The sequence below is a fragment of the Radiomyces spectabilis genome (genome assembly GCF_025331425.1).
Source record: "Radiomyces spectabilis strain NRRL 2753 chromosome Unknown BYT42scaffold_9, whole genome shotgun sequence".
Taxonomy (NCBI): Eukaryota; Fungi; Mucoromycota; class Mucoromycetes; order Mucorales; family Radiomycetaceae; genus Radiomyces; species Radiomyces spectabilis.
Genome location: NW_026251934.1, coordinates 1186011 through 1207334, shown reverse-complemented (window position 1 = coordinate 1207334; position 21324 = coordinate 1186011). Strand labels below are relative to the sequence as shown.

At 42.5% G+C, this 21324-nt stretch overlaps 9 protein-coding genes across 9 annotated transcripts; 1 reads left to right on the top strand and 8 right to left on the bottom strand.

Moving 5' to 3' along the window:
* Positions 1–39: 39 nt before the first annotated feature.
* BYT42DRAFT_518322 (uncharacterized protein) lies at positions 40–1024 on the top strand. Its single transcript, XM_051565242.1, has 4 exons — positions 40–174; positions 253–315; positions 387–517; positions 603–1024. The coding sequence occupies exons 3-4, from the start codon at positions 444–446 to the stop codon at positions 919–921; spliced, it is 393 nt and encodes a 130-aa protein (XP_051421817.1). The 5' UTR covers positions 40–174; positions 253–315; positions 387–443; the 3' UTR covers positions 922–1024.
* Positions 1025–2449, bottom strand: BYT42DRAFT_576729 (WD40-repeat-containing domain protein). Its single transcript, XM_051569097.1, has 5 exons — positions 2268–2449; positions 2071–2204; positions 1917–1999; positions 1435–1846; positions 1025–1346 (listed from the first exon to the last, which is right to left on the bottom strand). The coding sequence occupies exons 1-5, from the start codon at positions 2382–2384 to the stop codon at positions 1085–1087; spliced, it is 1008 nt and encodes a 335-aa protein (XP_051421816.1). The 5' UTR covers positions 2385–2449; the 3' UTR covers positions 1025–1084.
* Positions 2450–3049: 600 nt separating this feature from the next.
* BYT42DRAFT_594590 (60S ribosomal protein L1-B) lies at positions 3050–5337 on the bottom strand (the record flags this gene model as incomplete). Its single annotated transcript, XM_051570782.1, has 2 exons — positions 3050–3690; positions 5322–5337. 2 exons carry the CDS (start codon positions 5335–5337, stop codon positions 3050–3052), a joined length of 657 nt encoding a protein of 218 aa, XP_051421815.1.
* BYT42DRAFT_466185 (uncharacterized protein) lies at positions 5326–5801 on the bottom strand (the record flags this gene model as incomplete). The annotated part of the gene is made up of 2 exons (XM_051563508.1): positions 5326–5527; positions 5665–5801. Coding segments are annotated over 2 exons (339 nt in total), but the record flags the coding sequence as incomplete, so codon positions are not given.
* Positions 5802–6502: 701 nt separating this feature from the next.
* BYT42DRAFT_594589 (HIT-like domain-containing protein) lies at positions 6503–7405 on the bottom strand (the record flags this gene model as incomplete). The annotated part of the gene is made up of 1 exon (XM_051570781.1): positions 6503–7405. One exon carries the CDS (start codon positions 7403–7405, stop codon positions 6503–6505), a length of 903 nt encoding a protein of 300 aa, XP_051421813.1.
* A 176-nt stretch (positions 7406–7581) lies between these two features.
* On the bottom strand, positions 7582–9850 carry BYT42DRAFT_410582 (uncharacterized protein). Its single transcript, XM_051563435.1, has 7 exons — positions 9281–9850; positions 9099–9225; positions 8744–9014; positions 8644–8682; positions 8472–8576; positions 8196–8410; positions 7582–8112 (listed from the first exon to the last, which is right to left on the bottom strand). Exons 1-7 carry the CDS (start codon positions 9613–9615, stop codon positions 7807–7809), a joined length of 1398 nt encoding a protein of 465 aa, XP_051421812.1. The 5' UTR covers positions 9616–9850; the 3' UTR covers positions 7582–7806.
* A 1372-nt stretch (positions 9851–11222) lies between these two features.
* On the bottom strand, positions 11223–13565 carry BYT42DRAFT_576723 (uncharacterized protein). The gene is made up of 9 exons (XM_051569096.1): positions 13472–13565; positions 13364–13405; positions 12980–13262; positions 12784–12910; positions 12439–12700; positions 12329–12367; positions 12148–12258; positions 11809–12086; positions 11223–11737 (listed from the first exon to the last, which is right to left on the bottom strand). The coding sequence occupies exons 1-9, from the start codon at positions 13548–13550 to the stop codon at positions 11423–11425; spliced, it is 1536 nt and encodes a 511-aa protein (XP_051421811.1). The 5' UTR covers positions 13551–13565; the 3' UTR covers positions 11223–11422.
* Positions 13566–14381: 816 nt separating this feature from the next.
* Positions 14382–16075, bottom strand: BYT42DRAFT_606435 (uncharacterized protein; the record flags this gene model as incomplete). The annotated part of the gene is made up of 5 exons (XM_051571151.1): positions 14382–14696; positions 14778–15055; positions 15396–15639; positions 15738–15864; positions 15939–16075. The coding sequence occupies 5 exons, from the start codon at positions 16073–16075 to the stop codon at positions 14628–14630; spliced, it is 855 nt and encodes a 284-aa protein (XP_051421810.1). The 3' UTR covers positions 14382–14627.
* Positions 16076–18528: 2453 nt separating this feature from the next.
* On the bottom strand, positions 18529–21317 carry BYT42DRAFT_547574 (uncharacterized protein; the record flags this gene model as incomplete). Its single annotated transcript, XM_051565957.1, has 8 exons — positions 18529–18726; positions 18806–19071; positions 19316–19354; positions 19413–19677; positions 19759–19885; positions 19965–20247; positions 20464–20532; positions 21209–21317. The coding sequence occupies 8 exons, from the start codon at positions 21315–21317 to the stop codon at positions 18529–18531; spliced, it is 1356 nt and encodes a 451-aa protein (XP_051421809.1).
* Between the last annotated feature and the right edge of the window lie 7 nt (positions 21318–21324).

Here is a 21324-nt window from a genome sequence, read left to right as displayed (position 1 = left end):
TTTGAGCTTGTCGCCTTTCCGGAACCGGTGATGCCGACTGCTGCCGAGTTATCCGCAGCCAATAAGGTGTTTCGAAAACCTGTCCAGTTCATCAAAAGTATATCGCAAGTACATCAGGCTCCTAATCTGCCCAACATTCCAGAAATTGCATTTGTTGGAAGAAGCAACGTTGGGGTAAGCTGTCTAGATCAGAACAAAAACATTGAATTTTGATCCAAGCACGCTGAATGACCTTTGTTCACCTTTATATAGAAATCAACTTTAATTAATCTGTTGACCAATAATCACAAATTAGTCAAAACTTCCAGCAAACCAGTAAGTCGTCAGAGTGCTGTGAAATTGATATTGTCCATACTAAAAAGCATGCCTGTGTTTTTTCTTACCAGGGCCACACACGTCTCTTGAACTTTTTTGATATCGCTGGTCGATTAACGTTGGTGGACATGCCTGGATACGGTTTCCGATCTCGCGAAGAGTGGGGCGAGCTATCCATGGGATACTTTGCAGAAAGAACACAGTAAGTACCCATCCAACTTTAAGAAAAAAAAAAGAAATGGATGAGACATTGGGGGGAAACAAACGAGACTGAGCGGATGACACAGATTGAAACGCATCTTTCTACTCCTCGATCCTACCGCCGGTCTCAAATCCACTGATTGTCAGTTAATGAACCACTTGGATGAAAGCGCGCTATCGTATCAAGTAGTGCTGACGAAATGCGACAAACTGTCTCCAAAGGCATTCTCGGAATCCAAAGCGGCCATTGAGAAATATCTCGTAAAGAATGCCATTTGCTGCTATCCACATATTTTGGCCGTGGGCAAAAGGCGCAAAAGTCAAAAGAATGAGGATCAGGTAGAGAGAGAACTGTCCATGATCCGATGGAGCATCTTATCAGCGGCTGGTATTCCTCTGAAGTAATTGCATTCAAAACACCCACCCATTGTACATTTTTCTTTCCACATACCTTTCTATCCTTCGTCCTGTATTTCTAGTTTGCAAAGTTTTATATATGTTGATACATTGGAGCTCAGTACTCTGGTTTTTATTCGAATTTGAATGGGGGTTTCTTGGTGGTGTTTATTTAGTTACCGTTTACGGTGGCTGAACGAGGTTTACAATCATTATCACCCAAGGGACGAATGAAGATGGCGTCGGGGGAGTGGTCACGTTCACCTTCATCAAATGTATAACTGCTTGCTACTGCCAGCACCTTGCCATCCGGGCTAAATGCCAAGCTAGAAATTTCGTCGGGATACCGAGGGAACTGTCTGATGCGCTTTCTATGGACACCGTCCCAGATGCTTACCACACAATCCGACCCACCTGACGCAAACGTACCATGGCTGCAAATATGAAAGAACAGGATAGATACCGCAGAGATGAATAAGAATGAAAATAACAGGTTTTACATCATAGGAGAGAAAAACTTACATAGGATGGTAAGCCAATGCATTGACAGGATACACGATTTCGGTTTCGTTGATGGTTTGTCGATGGGATTTGAACGCGTATTTTTTCGCCTGGACTTCGGGTGACTGATCAAAGAATTCGAGAGCAACACGACCTTCGACAGATGAGCAAGCATAACCCTCACCGTTTGGCATTAGTCGAATTGACCGTAGCATGTAGCGCAAGGTGGATTCTCTGGTCTGTTGAGGTTCATTCATGTTGCGAATATCGTATACGTAGATCTGGCGGTTCGCCATGGCCAGAATTAAAGTGTTATCTTGCAAATCCATATCAAATACTTTCTGCGGTAAATCATGCTTTGAAACAAGTGGAGTATCGTTACGAGGATCCCACACGCAAAGGGTCTTGTCCCATGAGCCGGTATACAGATTGTCTACCAAGCGAATACCCATTAGCGATCCATGCACGGGAAAAAGCAATGAAGCATAACAAAGGACGCTTACTTGTATTGCTACTCCAGCGAACCGATCGCACTGCTTCGTCATGCTGTCCCAAAACCTTTGTGGTGACTGTCTCAACGTCCAATCTAACATTCCAATTCCCTGTCAATTTTCATTATATCCCGCGAGTGCTTGACGCTGGTAGTATATACGTTACAGTCTCACTTTTTTATCCACACTTCCACTAAATGCCTGCTGACTATCGTTGCCAAAACAGGCGCTCAGAACAGCGCTTTCATGATCAAATTGTGCTTTTGTCTGGTTCGATTCAATGTCGTAAATGCGTGCTGTCTAATAGGGCAAACGCGGTAAGTATGCCAAGTTTAGGAGGACGCTTCGGCGAATCCGGCTTACTTGATCCCAGGAAGAAGCGATGAGATATCGAGAGTCCACGGGACAGAAAGCCAGCGAAGAGATGCCATCCTTTGGTGGATCGGCAATTTCGTACTGAGCATTTGCTGTTTCTTGCATTTCAAAAAAAAATAAGGGATACTCAATTCCTGCTTCGGCTGGTTCGGCGCCACCATCAATCGAGCAGCGCTCTCCAACAAAAATTATTCCTCTGGTCCCCAGAGCGCCGTTTTAAAATAAAAAGCCACTTTTCCCCACCATGATAATGCAACGTAGCGTATTTAACAAAAAGCTGCTCTTACCTTGTAGACGGCTCCATTGCAAAAGGGTCCAGTAGAATGTACTGTTAGTGACGCACTATAAATGCGCAGACAAGGTTCCTGATTTGGGACATGAAGAATCTAGCTCTTACGATTAGCTAGCACAATGATGTTTGCGATCATCTGCTTTGGCTTTTTTAAGCCTCCCCTGTGATACGCTGATGCCTCTGGTATCTTTATATTACTGGCAGGTAATTTAGTTGCAATGTTATTCATTGCTCAATAGCTTTTAACATGATAGGATTACGCGGCGATTGAATGAAACGACAAAGTGAACACGATTTCTGTAAATAACAGTTTCTGTCCCTTTTCGACTTGCATGTTCCCCAAACCCAAGTTTTATCACAGATATCGCCAAACTTTAATTAAAACAACACTGAGAAATAGACGACAAGTATCCAGCAAAAAACAAAGAATTTTTCACATCATTTTAATGGTTGATTGAATAAAATGCATGCAAATAAATTAGTAGAGACGCTGGGGCTTGCCCATGGTAGACTTCAAGTACAAAGACTTGACGTTCTGCCAGTTCTTCTTGAGCAAAGAGACAAGGAAGTTGACGGACAACAAGATGTTGGCAGTGAGCTGATCCTCAGTCATGGCAACGTGACCGACGGCAACACCCAAACAGAGAACCTTCTTCAACTGGAACTTGATGGTGGCGCGGATCTCGTTGGCCTTGGCGTTCAAGTCATCGTTGTGAGAGACGGGGGTAGGGAACTTGCCAACCTTGTGGAGACCGGGACCCAAGAGACGGGGAATCTGCTTAATCAAAGCTTCGGAAGCAAGGAAAGCATCGTACTTCTTGGCGAGCTTCTTGATGAGCTTCTTGTTCTTGTTGAGCTTCTTCAAGTCATCAACGGACTGGAATTCCATGCCAATGGCCTTGGCTTGATCACAGTGGAAAGCATCACCCAAAACACAGACCGACAAGTTGGGACGGGGAATGTTGGGGAGCTTGATGGTACCAGAGAAACGCTTATCACGCTGGGGATCGTAGTTCTTCAAACCAATCTGGAGTTCGATGGTTTCAGTGAAGTTACGCTTCTTCTCCTGGGAGTCAGCGAAGATATTCTTGATAGCCTCACGGACGGCGGAACCGGTGACTTTGCTATTGGAAGAAATGAGAAACCGGTTTTAATATATCTCCACACAACATGCACGATGTGATATGATCCATGGCAATATCCACATCTTTTTCAAGGATTAATGCTCCATCCTATGTGAATGGATCCTTTGATGGATGGACGGATGGATGAATGGATGGATGGATGGTATTACCTCATGATGGATAGAGGGAAAGGAAGGATCCATCAGCTTGACAGGCACCTTTCGTTAATATTGCGATCTTGTCGCGCAACTCCGCCCTGAACCATGGGGCCGACCCTGAGTGTGACTCGGATTCATTTACTTGGGATTAAATTTTTTTTAATTTTTTTGTTCTCCAGATGTTTGGCAGAACGAAACAATGGAAAAAAGATGATGTATTTCATCATAAAAGAAGTGATAGTAATATGTCAAGTAACAATAAGATCAGTCAAGTCAAACTTTAAATGCTGAATTAATTCCTAGTTGCTATAAAAGTCAAAAGTGATGCAGGGGCTATCGCACGCACTGTAACAGTACGCTTTTAAAATGGGTAAACAACAAAACACTCATCATGTGACCACGTCAAACATTGACGCCGCCTGATGTAAACGCAAGAGATTCAATCACACTGACATTGGGAACGCCAAGTTCGGCCTGCATATATAAGAGATAAGCACGGGAGCCGTTCATACACTTGTTACTTTCTGAACAAATTACCTTTGAGTGGCTGACATCAATAGGTGTCGCATTTCCGGTCACCGAACAATGATAAAATCCGCATTTCTATTTCTGGATGAATAAAAGGTCGCATTTTTTTTTTCGGCAGCTTCGTTACCTCCGACCATGGCAACCGACATTCCCAACAAAAACTAAACCCACACAGTGAACAATCCATACGATTGCAGCCATCCTCTCGGTTGATCATAATGGAACAGTTCGGGCATCGGCGACTACGTAGATGTGAAATTCACCGTTACAACCCTTCTTATTAATTCTCCAGGAAAAGATAATTCTCTGATTTGTTACCTGTGCTTCAGTTTCCATTTCAGGTTTTCTGCCACTTCTATTGACAGCTTGCCATGTTCTACAGTCTTTTCCATCGACTCTTCGCATGTTTGGTTCGGGTGCCCTTCAAAGCCACACTGCAAGCAGAATGTCATATGACACGTGGAACTTGATCGACCATTATCAGGAATCACATGTTCACACCATCAACCGACCTTGTTTTGTATTTCTTACCAGTCAATCATCGGGAAAAGAGAAATGTGGGCAAACTGCAGTTTTTTCCAGGTTTCTGGCTTCATTTCCAGTTGCAGAAATAATAATGAGATCGATTGGATCCGATCCCGGTAATTTGGCAAGCCATGGTGTTGCCCATAGTTTAGCAGTGTGATCATGATGTTTTTGTAGGTTTCCGGCAAGGTCGAATTCCGCCAAGCTTGACATTGCAAGATGTGATAGATTTGTTGCACGGCGGCTCGATGGGGGTCGTGGATCGATAAATCACCTAACCAGTTTTTGATTGCCTCGTATATGCTGTGGCCGCTACAACATGTGTCAGTCTTTTTTTTTTTTTTTGGCAGTGATAAGGATAGTTATGCATTGGTATCTTTCCACTGTTACCCGCGATGAAGAACTTTGCTTGTACGACGACATGGTGCCATTTTGGTTTCACATTTGGGACAGCAACGTGAGAAACTGCGATAAGGTCGATTGAATCGATTGTATTGCTCCACAACACTGAGCGGGACATATCTGCTCCATTCGCTCTGCGGGATTTGAACTTGACACACAGGGCATCTGATCTTGGTCACACTAAGGCCCCAGGATGCGATCACTACTTCCGTCACGTATCTGAAAGTGCGTTTTGAAAGAGAGGAGGGGGATAAACAAGGGGAAAAACAAGCCAGACAAATCAAAAATTTAGATTTTGGACGAAATGGTTACTTTTATTACTCGTCTTCTTTTTCAAGTTTGCTGATTTTTTTTACCTTTGGAAACAGGGTCGGCAATATTGATCGCGACAGTAGTCTAAACATAATTCCAAGGGAGCATCAAAACAGATGGAGCATCGTTCCAACCAAAAATCCATATCAGTTTCTCCATCAGAATTATTCATGGCTTCGTCCGACATTATCGTTTTGAAGAAGTAAAAAGGATTTTTTTCGAAGCTTGCAGTGAAAGAAGATAAAAGGTTAAAAACAATTAGAAAACTTGATACCAAGAGACAATAGAAAGAAGGAATTGAGTAAAGAAGCGCATGCTTTCCTTTTCTTATTTTGTGAACATGTTGCAGTCTATAAAACATGTGACTGATATAATGAGCCAAATCATCGGAACTATGAAAAATCGATGCACCTCAAGGAGCGATGACAATTATAAAAAACGTGACAAAAGCATTGTAACATGACAAGCAACATCATAAGGACATCGAGCATACAAGTATTATTGTGGCGATGGTGATACAATCAAAACGCGAGGGTATCATGCTACATTTCAATTTACTTGCTCTCACTTCTACAGGTCAGCTTACTACTGTATCCCCAGGTAGATCAACAATCATCCTTTACTGGTCACTAGACTATACATGGCTGACGACATCCCGTCAGAAAAAACCATTCACGATAGAGAAAAACATACAATAATGCGATTCGACAATGTTATTAGCGGATTAAGACTATTTTAATTCTCACTGTCATTGATCCCATGTCCTTTTTCATTACAAGGTACGAACCAGTTTTATCTGAATAATTTTTCAAAACCTTTTATTTGTATGCACCTTTTATACATCAGCCGTTTCGTAAAATTGAAGCTGAGGCGTCTCCATGTTTACTCCTGGCGTTCAATCCCATCTTCCTGGGCCTGATAAGCAATGCACAAAGGATGCCGTTCACCAACAACAAACGGGAGCGTGGCGCGCTGGTAATAGTCCGCCATTAACTGCAGGTTATCAATAACTGTATCCAGCAAGTGGGCTTGACCCGCCACGACGCCTGGGGCATCAGCAAAAGATACAGCGGTGACGTGAACGTGAAAGTGGTAATAGCTCGGTTGATAATGGACAAATAAGCGCAGTTGTTTTTGTTTCAGCCCAAACTTCTCTTCCGCCAGTTGGCATGCCCTTTGTCGGATGTTTTTCAGCAAGTCAAGATGGTCTGGTGTCAGTGATCGAAGGGAATAGATATCGTCCCGTGCTGCAATGACTACCCAATACAGCGATTCTTTGGAACCGTCCCATTTCATATCCGGCAAAATCACAAATCCCGTCTTTGGATCGGTATCACGATAAATGACTCGTTCCGCCTCCGACTTGCCTTCAAGAATGTTGTATACCCACTGAATTCTCGATGGATCCAAGCTTTGAATGTAAGGCCACGTGATCATTTTGAATAGTTCGGGAGTCTCCTGGATAAGAAAACGCGCCTGCTGCTCGTATTTACGGATATGCAAATCGGTGGCGGGATAAATGATTTTCACTCGTGTGTCTGGATTCACGGTAGTGATTCTAGCCGAAGCCCAACCATAAATGTCGTTTTGGGTAATGTCAGTCAAACCGTGCGTTTGGCAGGCCAGTTGTGGAATGTCCTCATCGGTATACTGCGATTTCTCAAACGAGAGAATGCAGTTCTCGCCATTGATCTGCCCAAGTACGAACAGAAGCTTTGTACGAGTATCGTGGGAGAGAACACGCTCAAATCGGAACTCTTGCAAAATTGTGTCAATGGAGCTCATACTGATGAATGGCAATAGTGGAACAGAAGATCAAGTAAAACTGACTGCTGGGTTTATCGGGCTTTGATGGCGTATTTATACGAAAGTTATTGGCCGATCACCCTTCCAATGGGCCTCGACCCTTCCGAGTGCGCAGGAAAGATCATCTTTTTGATAGATTGAGCAGAAACAGATATCATTTATTGACCATTTTTTTGACTCGAATTGCAAGTCTAAGTTGGGTAATCTTTTTGAAATGGATATGTCAACAGCTTTCCATGGAAAAACTATGCGATGCAAATTGAGTATATGGGGTAAGGGGCTCCGCCCTAGTTGTACTGTATTTTTCAATCAACAAGAGCTGGCCAGAGAACAATGATGACTTTGTACGACAGGTCCCAGCAGATTGGCTGCTAGGGTGATCAGATAGCATCCGGCTTTTGAAGCTTTCCAATTAGTGTCATACTGGTGGCGCTAGTGCGTGCTTCTGATGAAGAGTCGGGTAACATCAGCGCTCTCGTACCAAAAAAAGATTTCTTATAGAATGGTGTTTGACCATTGTAAGAAATAGAGGTATAGCTGGTATTTAGATGATCGTCGTAGTGGGGTGGATGTTCATGATGGTTTAAAAGTTCAGAGACGCGTTCATTGTTGGCAAGCTGTTGACGGGTTTTCTTTCGTCTTGTGATCAACCAACCGATCGCAACAACGAAAATAACAGCAGCTATCTAGATTGCGCAATTGATAAAATAAAATAAAAAATAAGATCAGCAATTACAGCGCAGTGGCATCACGGCTCTTGATCACGTACTGCGCCAACAACGATACCCGCTATGGCTCCAGCGCTTAGACCGGATGATTTAGCATTAGCGTTGGGAGAGACAGAGGGCCTAGAAACCGATTCCAGATAGAGTTCATTGGTCCATTCCCATGTTCGCATATTCAAAGCCTTCACTGGATCGTCGACGTAGGTCTCGTTACCATTTTTACCAAAGAGAACCACCATATAATCATCAATTACAACCACTGAACGCAAATTTTAGAAATTCTCCATAATGACAACTCAACTCGGAAGGCTAGAAAGTACCTGAATGCATGCATCTCGGAGATGGTGGCTCTCCTTTTGCGGCCCGCGGAGTCCATGAAAAACGACTAAATGTCCAAATATTGGAGTCGATTGGCTTGTTAGACACTAGAGAAATTCAAATTGGAAAATAAATTTAAAACATCTGTTGTGTCGATGTAAGAAAAGCCCTTACAATCACATCCTCCAAATAATACAGCCTGTCCTGCGGAATCTAGCATGTACGTATTGGTAAATACCCTCTATCATAAAACATCCAAGCTCGGACCACTCACTATACACCAGTGTATGACCAAATCGTGCCTCGGGTACTACGGATTCCCGGCTCGGGGGTCCGACGAGATACAGATTCTTGGATGGCAAGATATAGAGATAGGTTGTCATATTCATTAGTATTTTTGGTTTGTCAAGGTCCTTATTGTCATGCATAAGTCCACCAATGACGGTAAGTGAACCGTCGTCAGGGTGCCACGCTGTGGCGTGATAATAAAGTCCTGGAATGTAGTAATCTATCGAAGTGCGAAGCATGCTCCGTGAAACAAAATTCTGCGAGTCAAAAAATATTAAAAAAGACAGATCAGTGGAACAGCCTCTTGGAGAATAATGCAAGGCAAGCTCGGCAGCATTTACCGATGTTTCGATGATCTTTAATCGATCTACAACGCCTGGTTTGGTGACGTTTCCAAACTCGACATCACCCTTGACACCGCCAAAGTAATTTATGGTGTCGTTGCCCAGGAACGCGTGCGCGCCATATCTGGCCAATAAAATCAATCAGTCACCTTCCTAAAGTAGGAACCGTGTTCTCGTACCTAACAGGCTCATCATTCACTTTGCGCCATGATCTACGATTGAGATCAAAGACATGGCCGGAATTTGGAGGACATGCTGGACATGTGAGGCCGCCTTGGTAGTAAAACCGATCGCCTTTTGAATTGATGGGGGCCATGATAACACCTGTCGAAGTTTTCGGTACTTCGGTTACTCCATTCACCGCGATCGATTCCCATGTTGCGTTTGACAATGACGTTATGACATTGTATGGCACGTTTAACGCGTATACAGGTGCATCAATGTTGCTGGTTGGTTCACCGCCTAAAGAGATCGAAAAATGAATAACATGATTCGCAGTAATTAAACAAGTCATCGCGATCTGTCCCACTTGGTTTATAAGACACCGGTTCGATAATTACCGGCACAGATAATTTTCTCCAGTTCTCTTGTATAATAGCATCCTGTGAAGACAATTAGAAATGCGAGATAAAAATAGCAAATCAAATATTTGGGGTTAAAAACTCGATCTCTTCCTGTGCCTCTATCATTGTACCTTGGCCCGCACGTTTGGTATCAATTGCCTTGGTAAGCCCAATCGATGATGCAAGCGTAATAAAAAATAAAAGCATTAAGAGTACAAGACCTCTACAAAAGCTGACCCATTTTCTTCCGCCTTTTTCTCATCACAATTGAAGATTGCTCCGTCAAGTCCTGTCGCACAGCGGGGCTGGACGTGTCACCATGTTTTGTTTGGCCGTACATGAATTTCAAGTCAAGAAACAATTCAATCTGTATACTGATTTACACCACGCAGGAAATATCACTAATCTCTGATGCAATCTGGGTAGAACCCAATTCATCAAAAAAAAATTGAGCCCTTGAACGGCAGGCAACGGTCGGTCGTTGTGCGATCTAAGAACTTTTTGCTCTTCTTTAGGGCGAACCGATTATAGTAACGCATAGCATTTGCGAGAAATCCGGGAAAAATCATACAGACACCCGAACAGAAAAACTTCCATCTGATCATAAATCGATGGAAACAAAGCTGTTGCTTCAAAGCGTCCCCTCATGTTGGTTTGACGCCAACACAACTTATTGATCCAAGTAATTGGTTTGGAAAATGTTCATTTTGCAACCGGTTCAATAACGCACATCGCGATCTGCAAAATCAATCGATGCGGTTATTCATTTTTTAAGCTTCTCAACGTTCTTTTAAAGAAGTACCACTGTTGATTTCTTTTACTACTGGTGGGTCCTCTATCTCAGACCATCAGGTTCTTGAAGAGAAGTACACCTTTGTTGATGATATTATGTTACAGATTGCACCGTGACACTGCAGAACAAATACTGCTCTTGTATCTATACGGATCTTGTTAATAGGCTACTGAATAAGGAAACTAGTTGCTACTGAAAAGGTTCGCAGTTGATATTGAGCCCAGTTGGCTATTGTAGCTGGTCCATTCAACCAACGATACCCCGCGGCTCGGTTATTGAAATATGTCTGATCGGTAAGGGAAAGCAAAACGTGGTCCAGTCTCGTATGATTTTCCATCAAGATATGGTCACCGCATGTTTCAACGTTCACAGCATATAGTTCGAAGCAAAGCTATTTTCACTAAAGGGTTGGTATGAACCTGCTTTACTGTTAGCTCTTTGACTACCAAAGCAATGAACATTATGTTGAATGATTCAGCAGCTTGGTTCCCAAAAAAGCAATGAATAAGAGGATTTAAGGCTTGGGCAGCCAACATATTTTATTACGGGTTTCTCTGCCACGGAATTCTGGCAACCGATTTTTTAGTAATAAAAAATATCGTTTACTTGTGTTTCAAGCAATATCGTTCTAGAGATATGGTGGGATAAAGAAAGAGTAGAGCGTTAAAGTCTTGCTTCTGTATACAGAGTCGTTTTCTTCCACAATATATCATCGTCTAATTCATATGATATTCAGTGCAGCTTATATTGATTCATAAATAAGAATGAAAGATGGAATAATAATTTATTGATATGCTTGAGCTCTGTGAAACAGAATATTCGACGTATTAAAGGTATTTTGAACTCCTTGGATTTAAGATGGGTGGCGTGCATCCAAGATCCAACATATATAGTCTGCAGGTAGGAGCTAATAGAAGAGTAGTTCTATCTTTCTGCATAGGATCGGATGCTCATAACCTTCATTCCTAAAAGCCGTCTGGCTTTCGGAGCATTTCAACTTTTGTTGTATTGGCCGAAACACTAGCGGTGCCATTGTGTTCGGATAAAGAACTGGGCGTCATGGGTGAGGTCATTTCGGACGGGGATTTGATATTAGAGGACGCCTGACCGGGATAAGCACCCGAGGTGTAGGTCGTATCTTTGCCGGGTTCTTGATGCGGCACGTTATCGCGGTTGTTCAACGGTTCAGTAGCGTAACCATCGTAAGCTGGTGTCTTGCGTTTGTGATTTCGTCGACTCAAAAACCAGCCTCCAGCAGCAGCGAGAGCTGCAACTACTACCTAGATATCGTAAACATTGAGAAAAGCAAATTTCAAAGAATGAGAATAGCAAAAAGTATCACAACACTTACTGCGCCAACGACAATGCCGGCAATAGCTCCACCACTTAGAGCAGAAGACTTAGTAGCTCCGTTGTCAATTTCCTTGGCAGCGTTATTGTTAATATCAGTACCGTTGGTTGGGCTGGCACCAGGAGTAGGAGGTGCAGTTTGTGTAGGAACGGTACCCAAGCGAAGCTCATTTGTCCATTCCCATGTTTGCATATTGAGAGCCATCACTGGATCGTTGACATAGGAGCCGTCGGCATTTTTGCCAAAAAGAACCACCATATAATCATCAATGACAACCACTATGCATTACGTGTACGTCAAAATATTTTCATGTTGTAAATTTGCTGACTAAAAAAATACCTGAATGCATGCATCTTGGAGATGGTGGGTCGCCCTTTGTAGGCTGTTGAATCCAGGATGTGAGTGAATGATCAAACATCCAAATGTTCGAGTTGATGGCCTTATTGTCCACTAAAGAGAGTTCATTTGTATGAGATTGGAAGGTCTCGTAATACTATATAAAATCGGTAGAAGCACTTACAGTTGCATCCTCCAAACAGAACGATTTGCCCCGCAGGATCTATAAATTGATTTCTTTGTACTTGGTATCATTTCCAGGATATATTACTAAGCAAATATCAGAGTACTCACTGTAGACCAGAGTATGTCCTAATCTTCGCTCTGGCATGGCAGATCCTTGTCTCAGACCTGCCTGGAGGTAGGCATTATCGGAAGGTCTGGCGTAGAAGAAGGTTTGCATATCTACTAATCCTTTTGGTGCGGCAGTATCATCGCCGTTGTGCGTAATTCCACCAATCATTGTGAATAAGTAGCCTTGGGAGTCAGGTACACATCCGCCATAAAGAAGGCCTGGAGGATAGCCAACATACTCAAATGGGTTTACAGCAAAACTCTGCACATGAGAAAAAGGATCGAAGATGGTTCAAACTACATTTTCTTTTAACAATGCTACGACGCTTAAAAAGGTCCACTTACCTTGGTATCGATGGAAATCAACTGGTGATTCACACCTGGTTTGGTTTCATTGCCGAACTGCATTTGAGCATTATATCCACCATAATAATAAATGGTGTTATTCACAAGAAAACCTTGAGCGCCAAATCTAAAGGAAATGTCAGTCAATATCACATGCACGGCGGGGATGTCCGCGTTATGAGGTGGAACGGCGTACCTGATAGGCTCGTCGTTAACTTTGCGCCATGATTTTTGGTTCAAATCGAAGACGTAGCCGGAATTGGGAGGGCAGCCACTACAGGTAAGCCCACCTTGGTAGTAAAATTGATCGCCTTTCGAGCTAAGGGGGGCCATGATAACACCTGTTGAAGTCTTTGGAATGTCTGCTGTTCCTTGTACCGGGATCGCTTCCCACGTTATGTTTGCGAGAGACGTAGCAGCATTATATGGTACATTTAAGGTGTACACAGGAGCATCGACGTTGCTCAGCGGTTCGCCACCTAAAGCAAATGAGATTAAAATCGCTAGTGTCGTTGCGAGATATCACCAATCAATGATGATCTGAGTAAAATAAATCTTGATAATTAGGCGAAAAATTTACCAGCACAAACAATCTTTTCTAATTCTCGTGTGTAATAGCAGCCTGTGAGAATAAATCAGACAGGTCAGAGTATGTGTTTGGAAATCAAAATGTTTGTGTCATGCAAACCTTGGCCAGCGCGCTTAGGATCAATTGCAGCGCTGCTAACGGCGGCAAGGGATGCCAGGGCAACTAAAGATAAAAGCATCAAGTGGGGAAAAAGGAAGAACCGCAATTGTTCGACAATCATGCTCCCATCTTTAAAATAATCAATGTTGGGTCCTATGTCGTACAGTGTGGCTGCGCGTGCTACAATGGCATATCGATGACCATTAAAACTTGAACCATGAGAAAGTAAATTTGAAAGGCACAGTGGTTTGAACAGCTGCACAAAATCTCATTATTATAATAATATTGAGTAACCAATGTTACAAGGCTGATGTCGATAATGTTTGCGAAGACAAAAAAAAACGTGGCATTTTTGTTAATCGCTGAACATTTGTAGATCGTTTCACGCTGAGTTCAATAAAGATGTTCTGATGTAGTTACCGGTATTATATCCGCGCAACCTCCAGGAAAACGTCCCGCAAAAATGATACTTTTTCAATGCTTGATAATGACTCATCTATTATACTTTCAAACAACTCTTGATCTCTTCGCCACAGAAGAAATGGGCGGAAACAATGGAAGTCAATCCACCATTAAAGCAAATGACTTTTGTTCTCCGATAGTCGGGATGAAAAACGTGCTTTGGATGTGACGGCCACAGGATCCTGAAATTGGGAACACACATGCTTCTCCATTTCTAATTGTGACCAGTGCATGCTCACACTCGGAATGCCACTCGGAAAGCTTAAAACATAAAGTTCTTGATTTTTCTTTAATACAGTTTGCTTAAATATTGTACAATTCAAGGAGCAAGTCCTTGATAAACTATTCCTCGCCAAAGAAAAGAAAGCCACCCGTGCATCCATATCTACTTCAACTCAATCTAGCCTTTGATCCGGCTCTCCTTCAATTTTCATTGCTAAATCTATCCATTCACCGAAAAAGCACTGAACGAATGAGAATTCCCAGCTGATATAATTACAATACATGGAGAGTATAAATAAGAGCTAACGAAATATAAAAGACGTTCTTTGGAAAATCCGATGTTCGTTGTCAAGACTAAAAACCCTCTGGCTTTTGAAGCATTTCAGCGGGTGTCAAGGTGATCGGACCCTCATGATCAGGTTCATGATATGGTGCGTAATAACGGTCTTTCGCCGGTTCCGAAACGTATTCCTCATGACTGGCTCCTTGCCGTGGCTGACATAAACCAGCCCGCAGCAGCAATAACAGCAACGCCGGCTACCTATCGTTGTAATAAATTGGAGAGCCGTCTTTTCAGCGAGAAAAATTTAGTTGTAAGACGTCATATTTCCGAGAGACTTACTGCGCCAACAACAATGCCGGCAATAGCTCCACCCCTTAGACCAGAAGACACAGTAGCTCCATTGTCAATTTCCTTGACAGCGTCATTGGTGATATTGGTTCCGTTCGTTGGGCTGGCATCAGCAGTAGGAGACGCACTTGGTGTAGGAATGGCACCCAAGCGGAGCTCATTCGTCCATTCCCATGTTTCCATATTGAAAGCTCTTACTGGATTGTTGACATAGGAGCCGTTCGCATTTTTACCAAAAAGAACCACCATATAATTTTCGATACCAACCACTATTCCGGGCTGTCAGAATAATTACGCGGAGGGAATTTGCTGGCTAAAAACAATACCTGAATGCATGCATCTTGGAGATGGTGGATCGCCCGTTGTAGAGTGTTCTATCCAAGATGCTATCTCACCATGAAGCACCCAAAGTCTGGAGTCAACGGCGTTATCGTCCACTGATAAAGGTCAACTCGCCGGATATTAGAATATCTCGTATTTAAAAAGGGTTGAAAAGCTCAAACTCTTACAATTGCATCCGCCAAACACTACGAACTGCTTGGAAGTTCCTAAAGTTGGTTCCTTTCTACTTAGTATTAAATACGTATCATATTTTTCCAGATTACTTACTGTACATCAATGTATGCCCGAATCTTGGCGCTGGCATTACGCTGTTACTGTCAAGGGTCATATGTTTGTAGGTACCCTCCGCAGGGCTCGCGTACATGGGTATCATATCTACCAATGTTCTTCGTTCCGCAATATCATTGCGAATGTGCTCAATTCCACCAATCATGGTGAATAAAATCACTTCTGGGTTTAGGTGCAGAAGCAGCAAAAAGAACTGCTGGAGGATAGCCGCTTGTAACGGTATCTAATGTTTTCACAGCAAAAGTCTGCGCGCGGAAGAAAAAGGCGGAAGACATTTTAGGATGCATTTTTCAATTAACATACTGTTAATGCTTTACTCACAGTCGTATTTACGCCCTGCAAGCGCTTCATTACACCTGGCTTGGTTGCATTTTCAAATTGCATTTGACTATTATAGCCACCATAATAATAGATGGTATCATCCACTAGATGCGCTTGAGCGCCATATCTACATGAAGGTGCTAGTTAAATCAAAGCATGTACGGTTATATCCATATCCAGCTAGTTGCAAAAATATCATACTTGTGAGGCTCGTCGTTTACTTTACGCCATGATTTTTGGTTCAAATCAAAAACGTAACCGGAGTTCGTAGGGCAACCACTACAGGTAAGTCCACCTTGGTAGTAAAATTGATCTCCTTTCGAGTTAAGGGGAGCCATGATAACGCCACTTGAAGTCCTTGGGATATCTGCTGTTTTTTGTACCGTGATAGTTTCCCACGTTACGTCTGTGAGAGACGTAACAGCATTATACGGAATATTCAAGGTATACACAGGAGCATCAACGTTGCTCAGCGGTTCGCCTCCTAAAGCAGGTAGGAAAATTAATCCCAAGGTTCTTTGCCCAATTGCACCAATTAATGTGGTCTGCAGTAGATGAATCTCGATAAAATGGCTAAAATTTTACCGGCACAAACGATCTTTTCCAGTTCCCGTGTGTAATAGCAACCTGTAAAATAAATCAAACAGGTCAGAAGGTGGGGTGTGGATTTGGAAATTCAGACTTTCGTCTTTTATCATATATACCAAGGCCGGCACGCTTTGTATCTAATGCACCGCTACCAAGGCCGGCTAAGAAGGCTAAATCAATCAAAGCTAGAAACATCAAGTGGTGAATATAAAAGAAAACCGCAATGGCTTCAGGAAGGCTTGCCTGGTGTTAAAATATCTGGTGCAAGTCGTACAGTATGGCTACTCGTGGTACGGTAAAATTACCATTGATCGTTGAAGCCTGATCCATGAGAAAGTGTACGAGTATATGGTAGTAGGAAAAAAAATGTACAATATTTCATCGATCTTATCAGGTGACGAAAGATACAATGGTTAATATCAGCTATGCTTGCGAGAACAAAAGTAATAGCATATTATGTTGATCGCACGATTATAGGCCGCTTTCAGAATGAGCTCAATCAGACTTTCAGCTGTAATAACCTGTACCATGACACTGTTCCAGAGTATCACACGTTTTCAATGCTCATGAAAGTCCCATCTAGTAGGCTAGACTCACATACTTCTTGCTCTGCTTATCAAAGAATGAATATGTGGAAATACTGAAAGCAAAACCATCATGAAAGCAAATGGTTTTTCTTTTCCAGTGGTTGCGATACCAAACTTTCTTTGGGTACAATGGTCACAGTGTCTGAAATTATGGAGCACACATATTCTCATATTCTAATTGTAACCTGTGGATTTACAATTGAAATCCGATTTCGGAAGAAGCTCAAGAACCTAAAATTTCTGTCTTGTCATACAGCTACGCGTATTAGACTCAAAGTTGTGCTAAGCATAATCATGACCTTGAAGTGTTTTGGGCTGACCATCGGGATTAAGAATTATGCCATTGTTCTTTTGGCGTGAAATACTTGGTAATGTTGACTTGGTATCACGTGTATGAAATTATGTTTCTATGCCAAATCAATGCTAATCACTAATGAGAAACTCTACACCATCTTTTATCTGGATGTCATGTAACAGGCGATGGCTGGCTTTCGTTTATAAAAGTTTTTCCAATGTGGTGGGAAAGCAGCGAAGGGGTTAGAATTTCCAGTAGATAGGATTACTTGCGTTACAACAAATAGAGAGTATAGATAGAAACCAATGAGAGATGGGAATGGTATCCTGCACAAAATAAAATAAAGATACAATATCATATGATATTTTGACATTTTGTTTCCGCCCGTGTTAAATACCGTCGGGTTTTAGTAGCATTTCAACGGGTGCCATATTGATGGGGCCACCGTTTCCTCCGGACACCAAGGTTCCGGACATGACGGTTCCATCGGCAGAGGCGTGGCCTCTGTATCGTGGCCAGATCCGTGCTGTGTCGCGGTGTGGCGGTCGTTCAATGGTTCCGAAACGTAGCCGTCATAAGGGAGTTCCTGGTGTGGCTGCTTTCGTCTATACATGAGCCAGCCTGCAGCGCCGATGAGGGTCACACCGGCTACCTAAATGCCTTTAGAAATTGGAGAGCCCTCTTTTCAACAAAGTATTATAGTAATATGCTGTAATATATTTCTAGAGACCTAGAGCTCTAGCAACAATGCCCGCAATAGCTCCACCACTTTAAACCAGAAGTTCTAGCGTAGTTACCGGTATCATGTCCGATCAACTCCAGGAAAACGTTCCCTAAGAACCATGCTTTTGCAATGCTTGATAACGACCATCCATTATACTTTTAGGAACACTTGGTTTTTCTGTCACAAAAGAAATGGGCGGAACGACGAAGGTCGATCCATCATTAAAGCAAATGGCTTTTTGTTCTCCATTTCTAATTGTGCCACACTCGGAATTCCACTTCGGAATAAGCTTAATATATAAAGCTCTGGATTTTACTTTGATACAGTTAGTTTCAACATTGTACTATTCAATGATCAGCTTCTTGATAAAACATTTTTCACCAAAGAAAGCTATTTGTGCATCCATATCTGCTTCAATTCAATCTACCATTTGATCCAGCTCTCTTTCAATTTTCATTGCCAAATCTGTTCAGTGGGCAAAAAAGCAATGAACGAAATTAGAATTCCCAGCTAACATAATTACAATATATGGAGTATAAATAGGAGCGAACGAAATATAAAAGGTGTTCTTTGCAACCGATGTTCGTTGTCAAGAGCCTAAAAACCCTCTGGCTTTTGAATCATTTCAACGGGTGTCAATGTAATCGGGCCACCATGATCAGGTCCATGGTATGATGCGTAATGGCGGTCTTTCAATGCTTCCGAGATGTATTCCTCTTGACTGATTCCTTGGCGTGGCTGTTTTCGTCTGTACATGAACCAGCCCGCAGCAGCAATGACAGCAACGCCGGCGACCTAGTTATTGTAAGAAATTGAAGAGCCGTCCTTTCAGCAAAATTATAGTGATAAAATGCGATATTTTCTAAAGACTTACTGCACCAACGGTAATACCCGCAATAGCTCCACCACCTAAACCAGAAGGTGCAGTAATTTCCTTAGTAGCGTCGTCTGTGATATGAGAACCGTTCGTTGGACTGCCATCAGCATTAGGAGTCGCAGTTGGTGTAGGAACGGTACCCAAGCGGAGCTCATTGGTCCATTCCCATGTTTGCATATCGAGAGCCACCACTGGGTCGTTGACATAGGAGCCGTCGGCATTTTTACCAAAGAGGACAACCATATAATCATCAATACGAACCACTATTCTGAAATGTCAAGATCATTACGTGAGGAATTAGCTGAGCAAGAAAAATACCGGAGTGCATGCATCTCGGAGATGGTAAATCGCCCTTTGTCGACGGTTGTATCCATGATGATAGCGGATCATCAAGCAACCAAATTTTGGAGTCAATGGCGTTATTGTCCACTGATAAAGAACAATTTTGCGGGAGATTAGAATATCCCGCGATATGTATTAAAATGCTTGAAAAGCAGAAACTCTTACAATTGCATCCTCCAAATAGTACAATCTCATTCGAAGTTCCTAGAAGTTGGATTTTTGTATTTAGTACTAAATATGTATCAAAGTTTGAAATACTTACTGTGAATCAACGTGTGCCCTAATCTTGGCTCTGGCATTGCAGTGTTATTGTTAAGCACCATTTGCAGGTAGCTATTATCAAAAGGATTCGCGTACAAGGGTACCATATCTACTAGTTTTCTTCGTTCTGCAATATCATCGTGGTTATGAATAACTCCACCAATCATAGCGAATAAAGCACCGTCGGGTTCAGGTATGGAACCAGCGAAAAGAAGTCCTGGAGGGTAGGCTTGGGTAATCGACTCTAATCCTTTCACAGCAAAAGTCTGCATGTGAAAGAAAAAGCGAACCATACTTCAGGATGCTCTCTTTTAATAATTCTGCGCTGCTGCTAAAACTTCACTTACCTTGGTATCGATGGAAATCAACTGGTGATTCACACCTGGTTTGGTTGCATTGCCAAACTGCATTTGACTATTGTAGCCACCATAATAATAGATTGCGTCATCCACGAGATGTGCATGAGCGCCATATCTACAACAAAGTTCCAGTTATTAAGAGTATGTACGGTTATAGGTGTCCATGTTCAGCTGATTAAAGGAAAATATCATACTTGAGAGGCTCGTCGTTTACTTTACGCCAGGATTTCTGGTTCAAATCAAAAACGTAACCGGGATTTGTAGGGCATCCAGGGCAAGTAAGCCCACCTTGATAATAAAATTGGTCTCCTTTCGAGCTAAGGGGAGCCATGATAACACCAGTTGAAGTCTTTGGGATATCTGCTGTAGGTTGTACCGTAATAGTTTCCCACGTCACGTCTGTGAGAGACGTAGCAGCATTATATGGTATATCCAAAGTATACACAGGAGCATCGACGTCGCTCAGCGGTTCGCCACCTAAAGAAGGTAGGAGGATTAAGTCCCAATGTTCCGTTTCTCGATCGCATAATGAATGATGGTCTGCAGTAGATGAATGTCGATAATAAGGTTAACTATTTACCGGCACAAACGATCTTTCCCAGATGTCGTGTGTAATAGCAACCTGTACTGAACCAAGTCAGAAGGTGGATTGTGAACTTGGAAATTCAGACTTTCGTCTTTCATCATACGTACCTTGGCCAGCGCGCTTGGTATCCAATGCAGCACTACCGAGGCCGGCTAAGGAGGCTAACGCAATCAAAGCTAGAAACATCAAGTGAGTGAATATAAAAGAAAACCGCAATGGCTTCAGGAAGGCTTGCCTGGTGTTAAAATATCTGGTGCAAGTCGTACAGTATGGCTACTCGTGGTACGGTAAAATTACCATTGATCGTTGAAGCCTGATCCATGAGAAAGTGTACGAATATATGGTAGTAGGAAAAAAAATGTACAATATTTCATCGATCTTATCAGGTGACGAAAGATACAATGGTTAATATCAGCTATGCTTGCGAGAACAAAAGTAATAGCATATTATGTTGATCGCACGATTATAGGCCGCTTTCAGAATGAGCTCAATCAGGCTTTCAGCTGTAGTAACCTGTACCATGACTGTGAAACCTGGAGAAAACTGTTCCAGAGTATCACACTTTTTCAATGCTCATCAAAGTTCCAACCACTAGACTCACAACTCGCTCTTGCTTTGCTCATCAAAGAGTAAACATGTGGGAATACCGATAGCAGAGCCGTCATGGCAGCAAAAGACTTTGCTTCCCAATGGTTGCGATACCAAACGTTCTTTTCTTCAGGTACAATGGTCACACTGTCTGAAATTTTGGAATACACAGGTTCTCATATTCTTATTGTAACCCACGGATTTACAATTGGGAATCCCATTTTGGAATAAGTTCAAAAACTTAAAAATTCTGTCTTGTCATACAGCTACGCGTAAAGTTAAGCTGAGCACGACCATGACCCTGAAGTGCATTTGAGTGATCATCGGGATCAAGAATTATGCCATTATCCTTTTTGTGTGAATAGTTGGTCATGTTGATT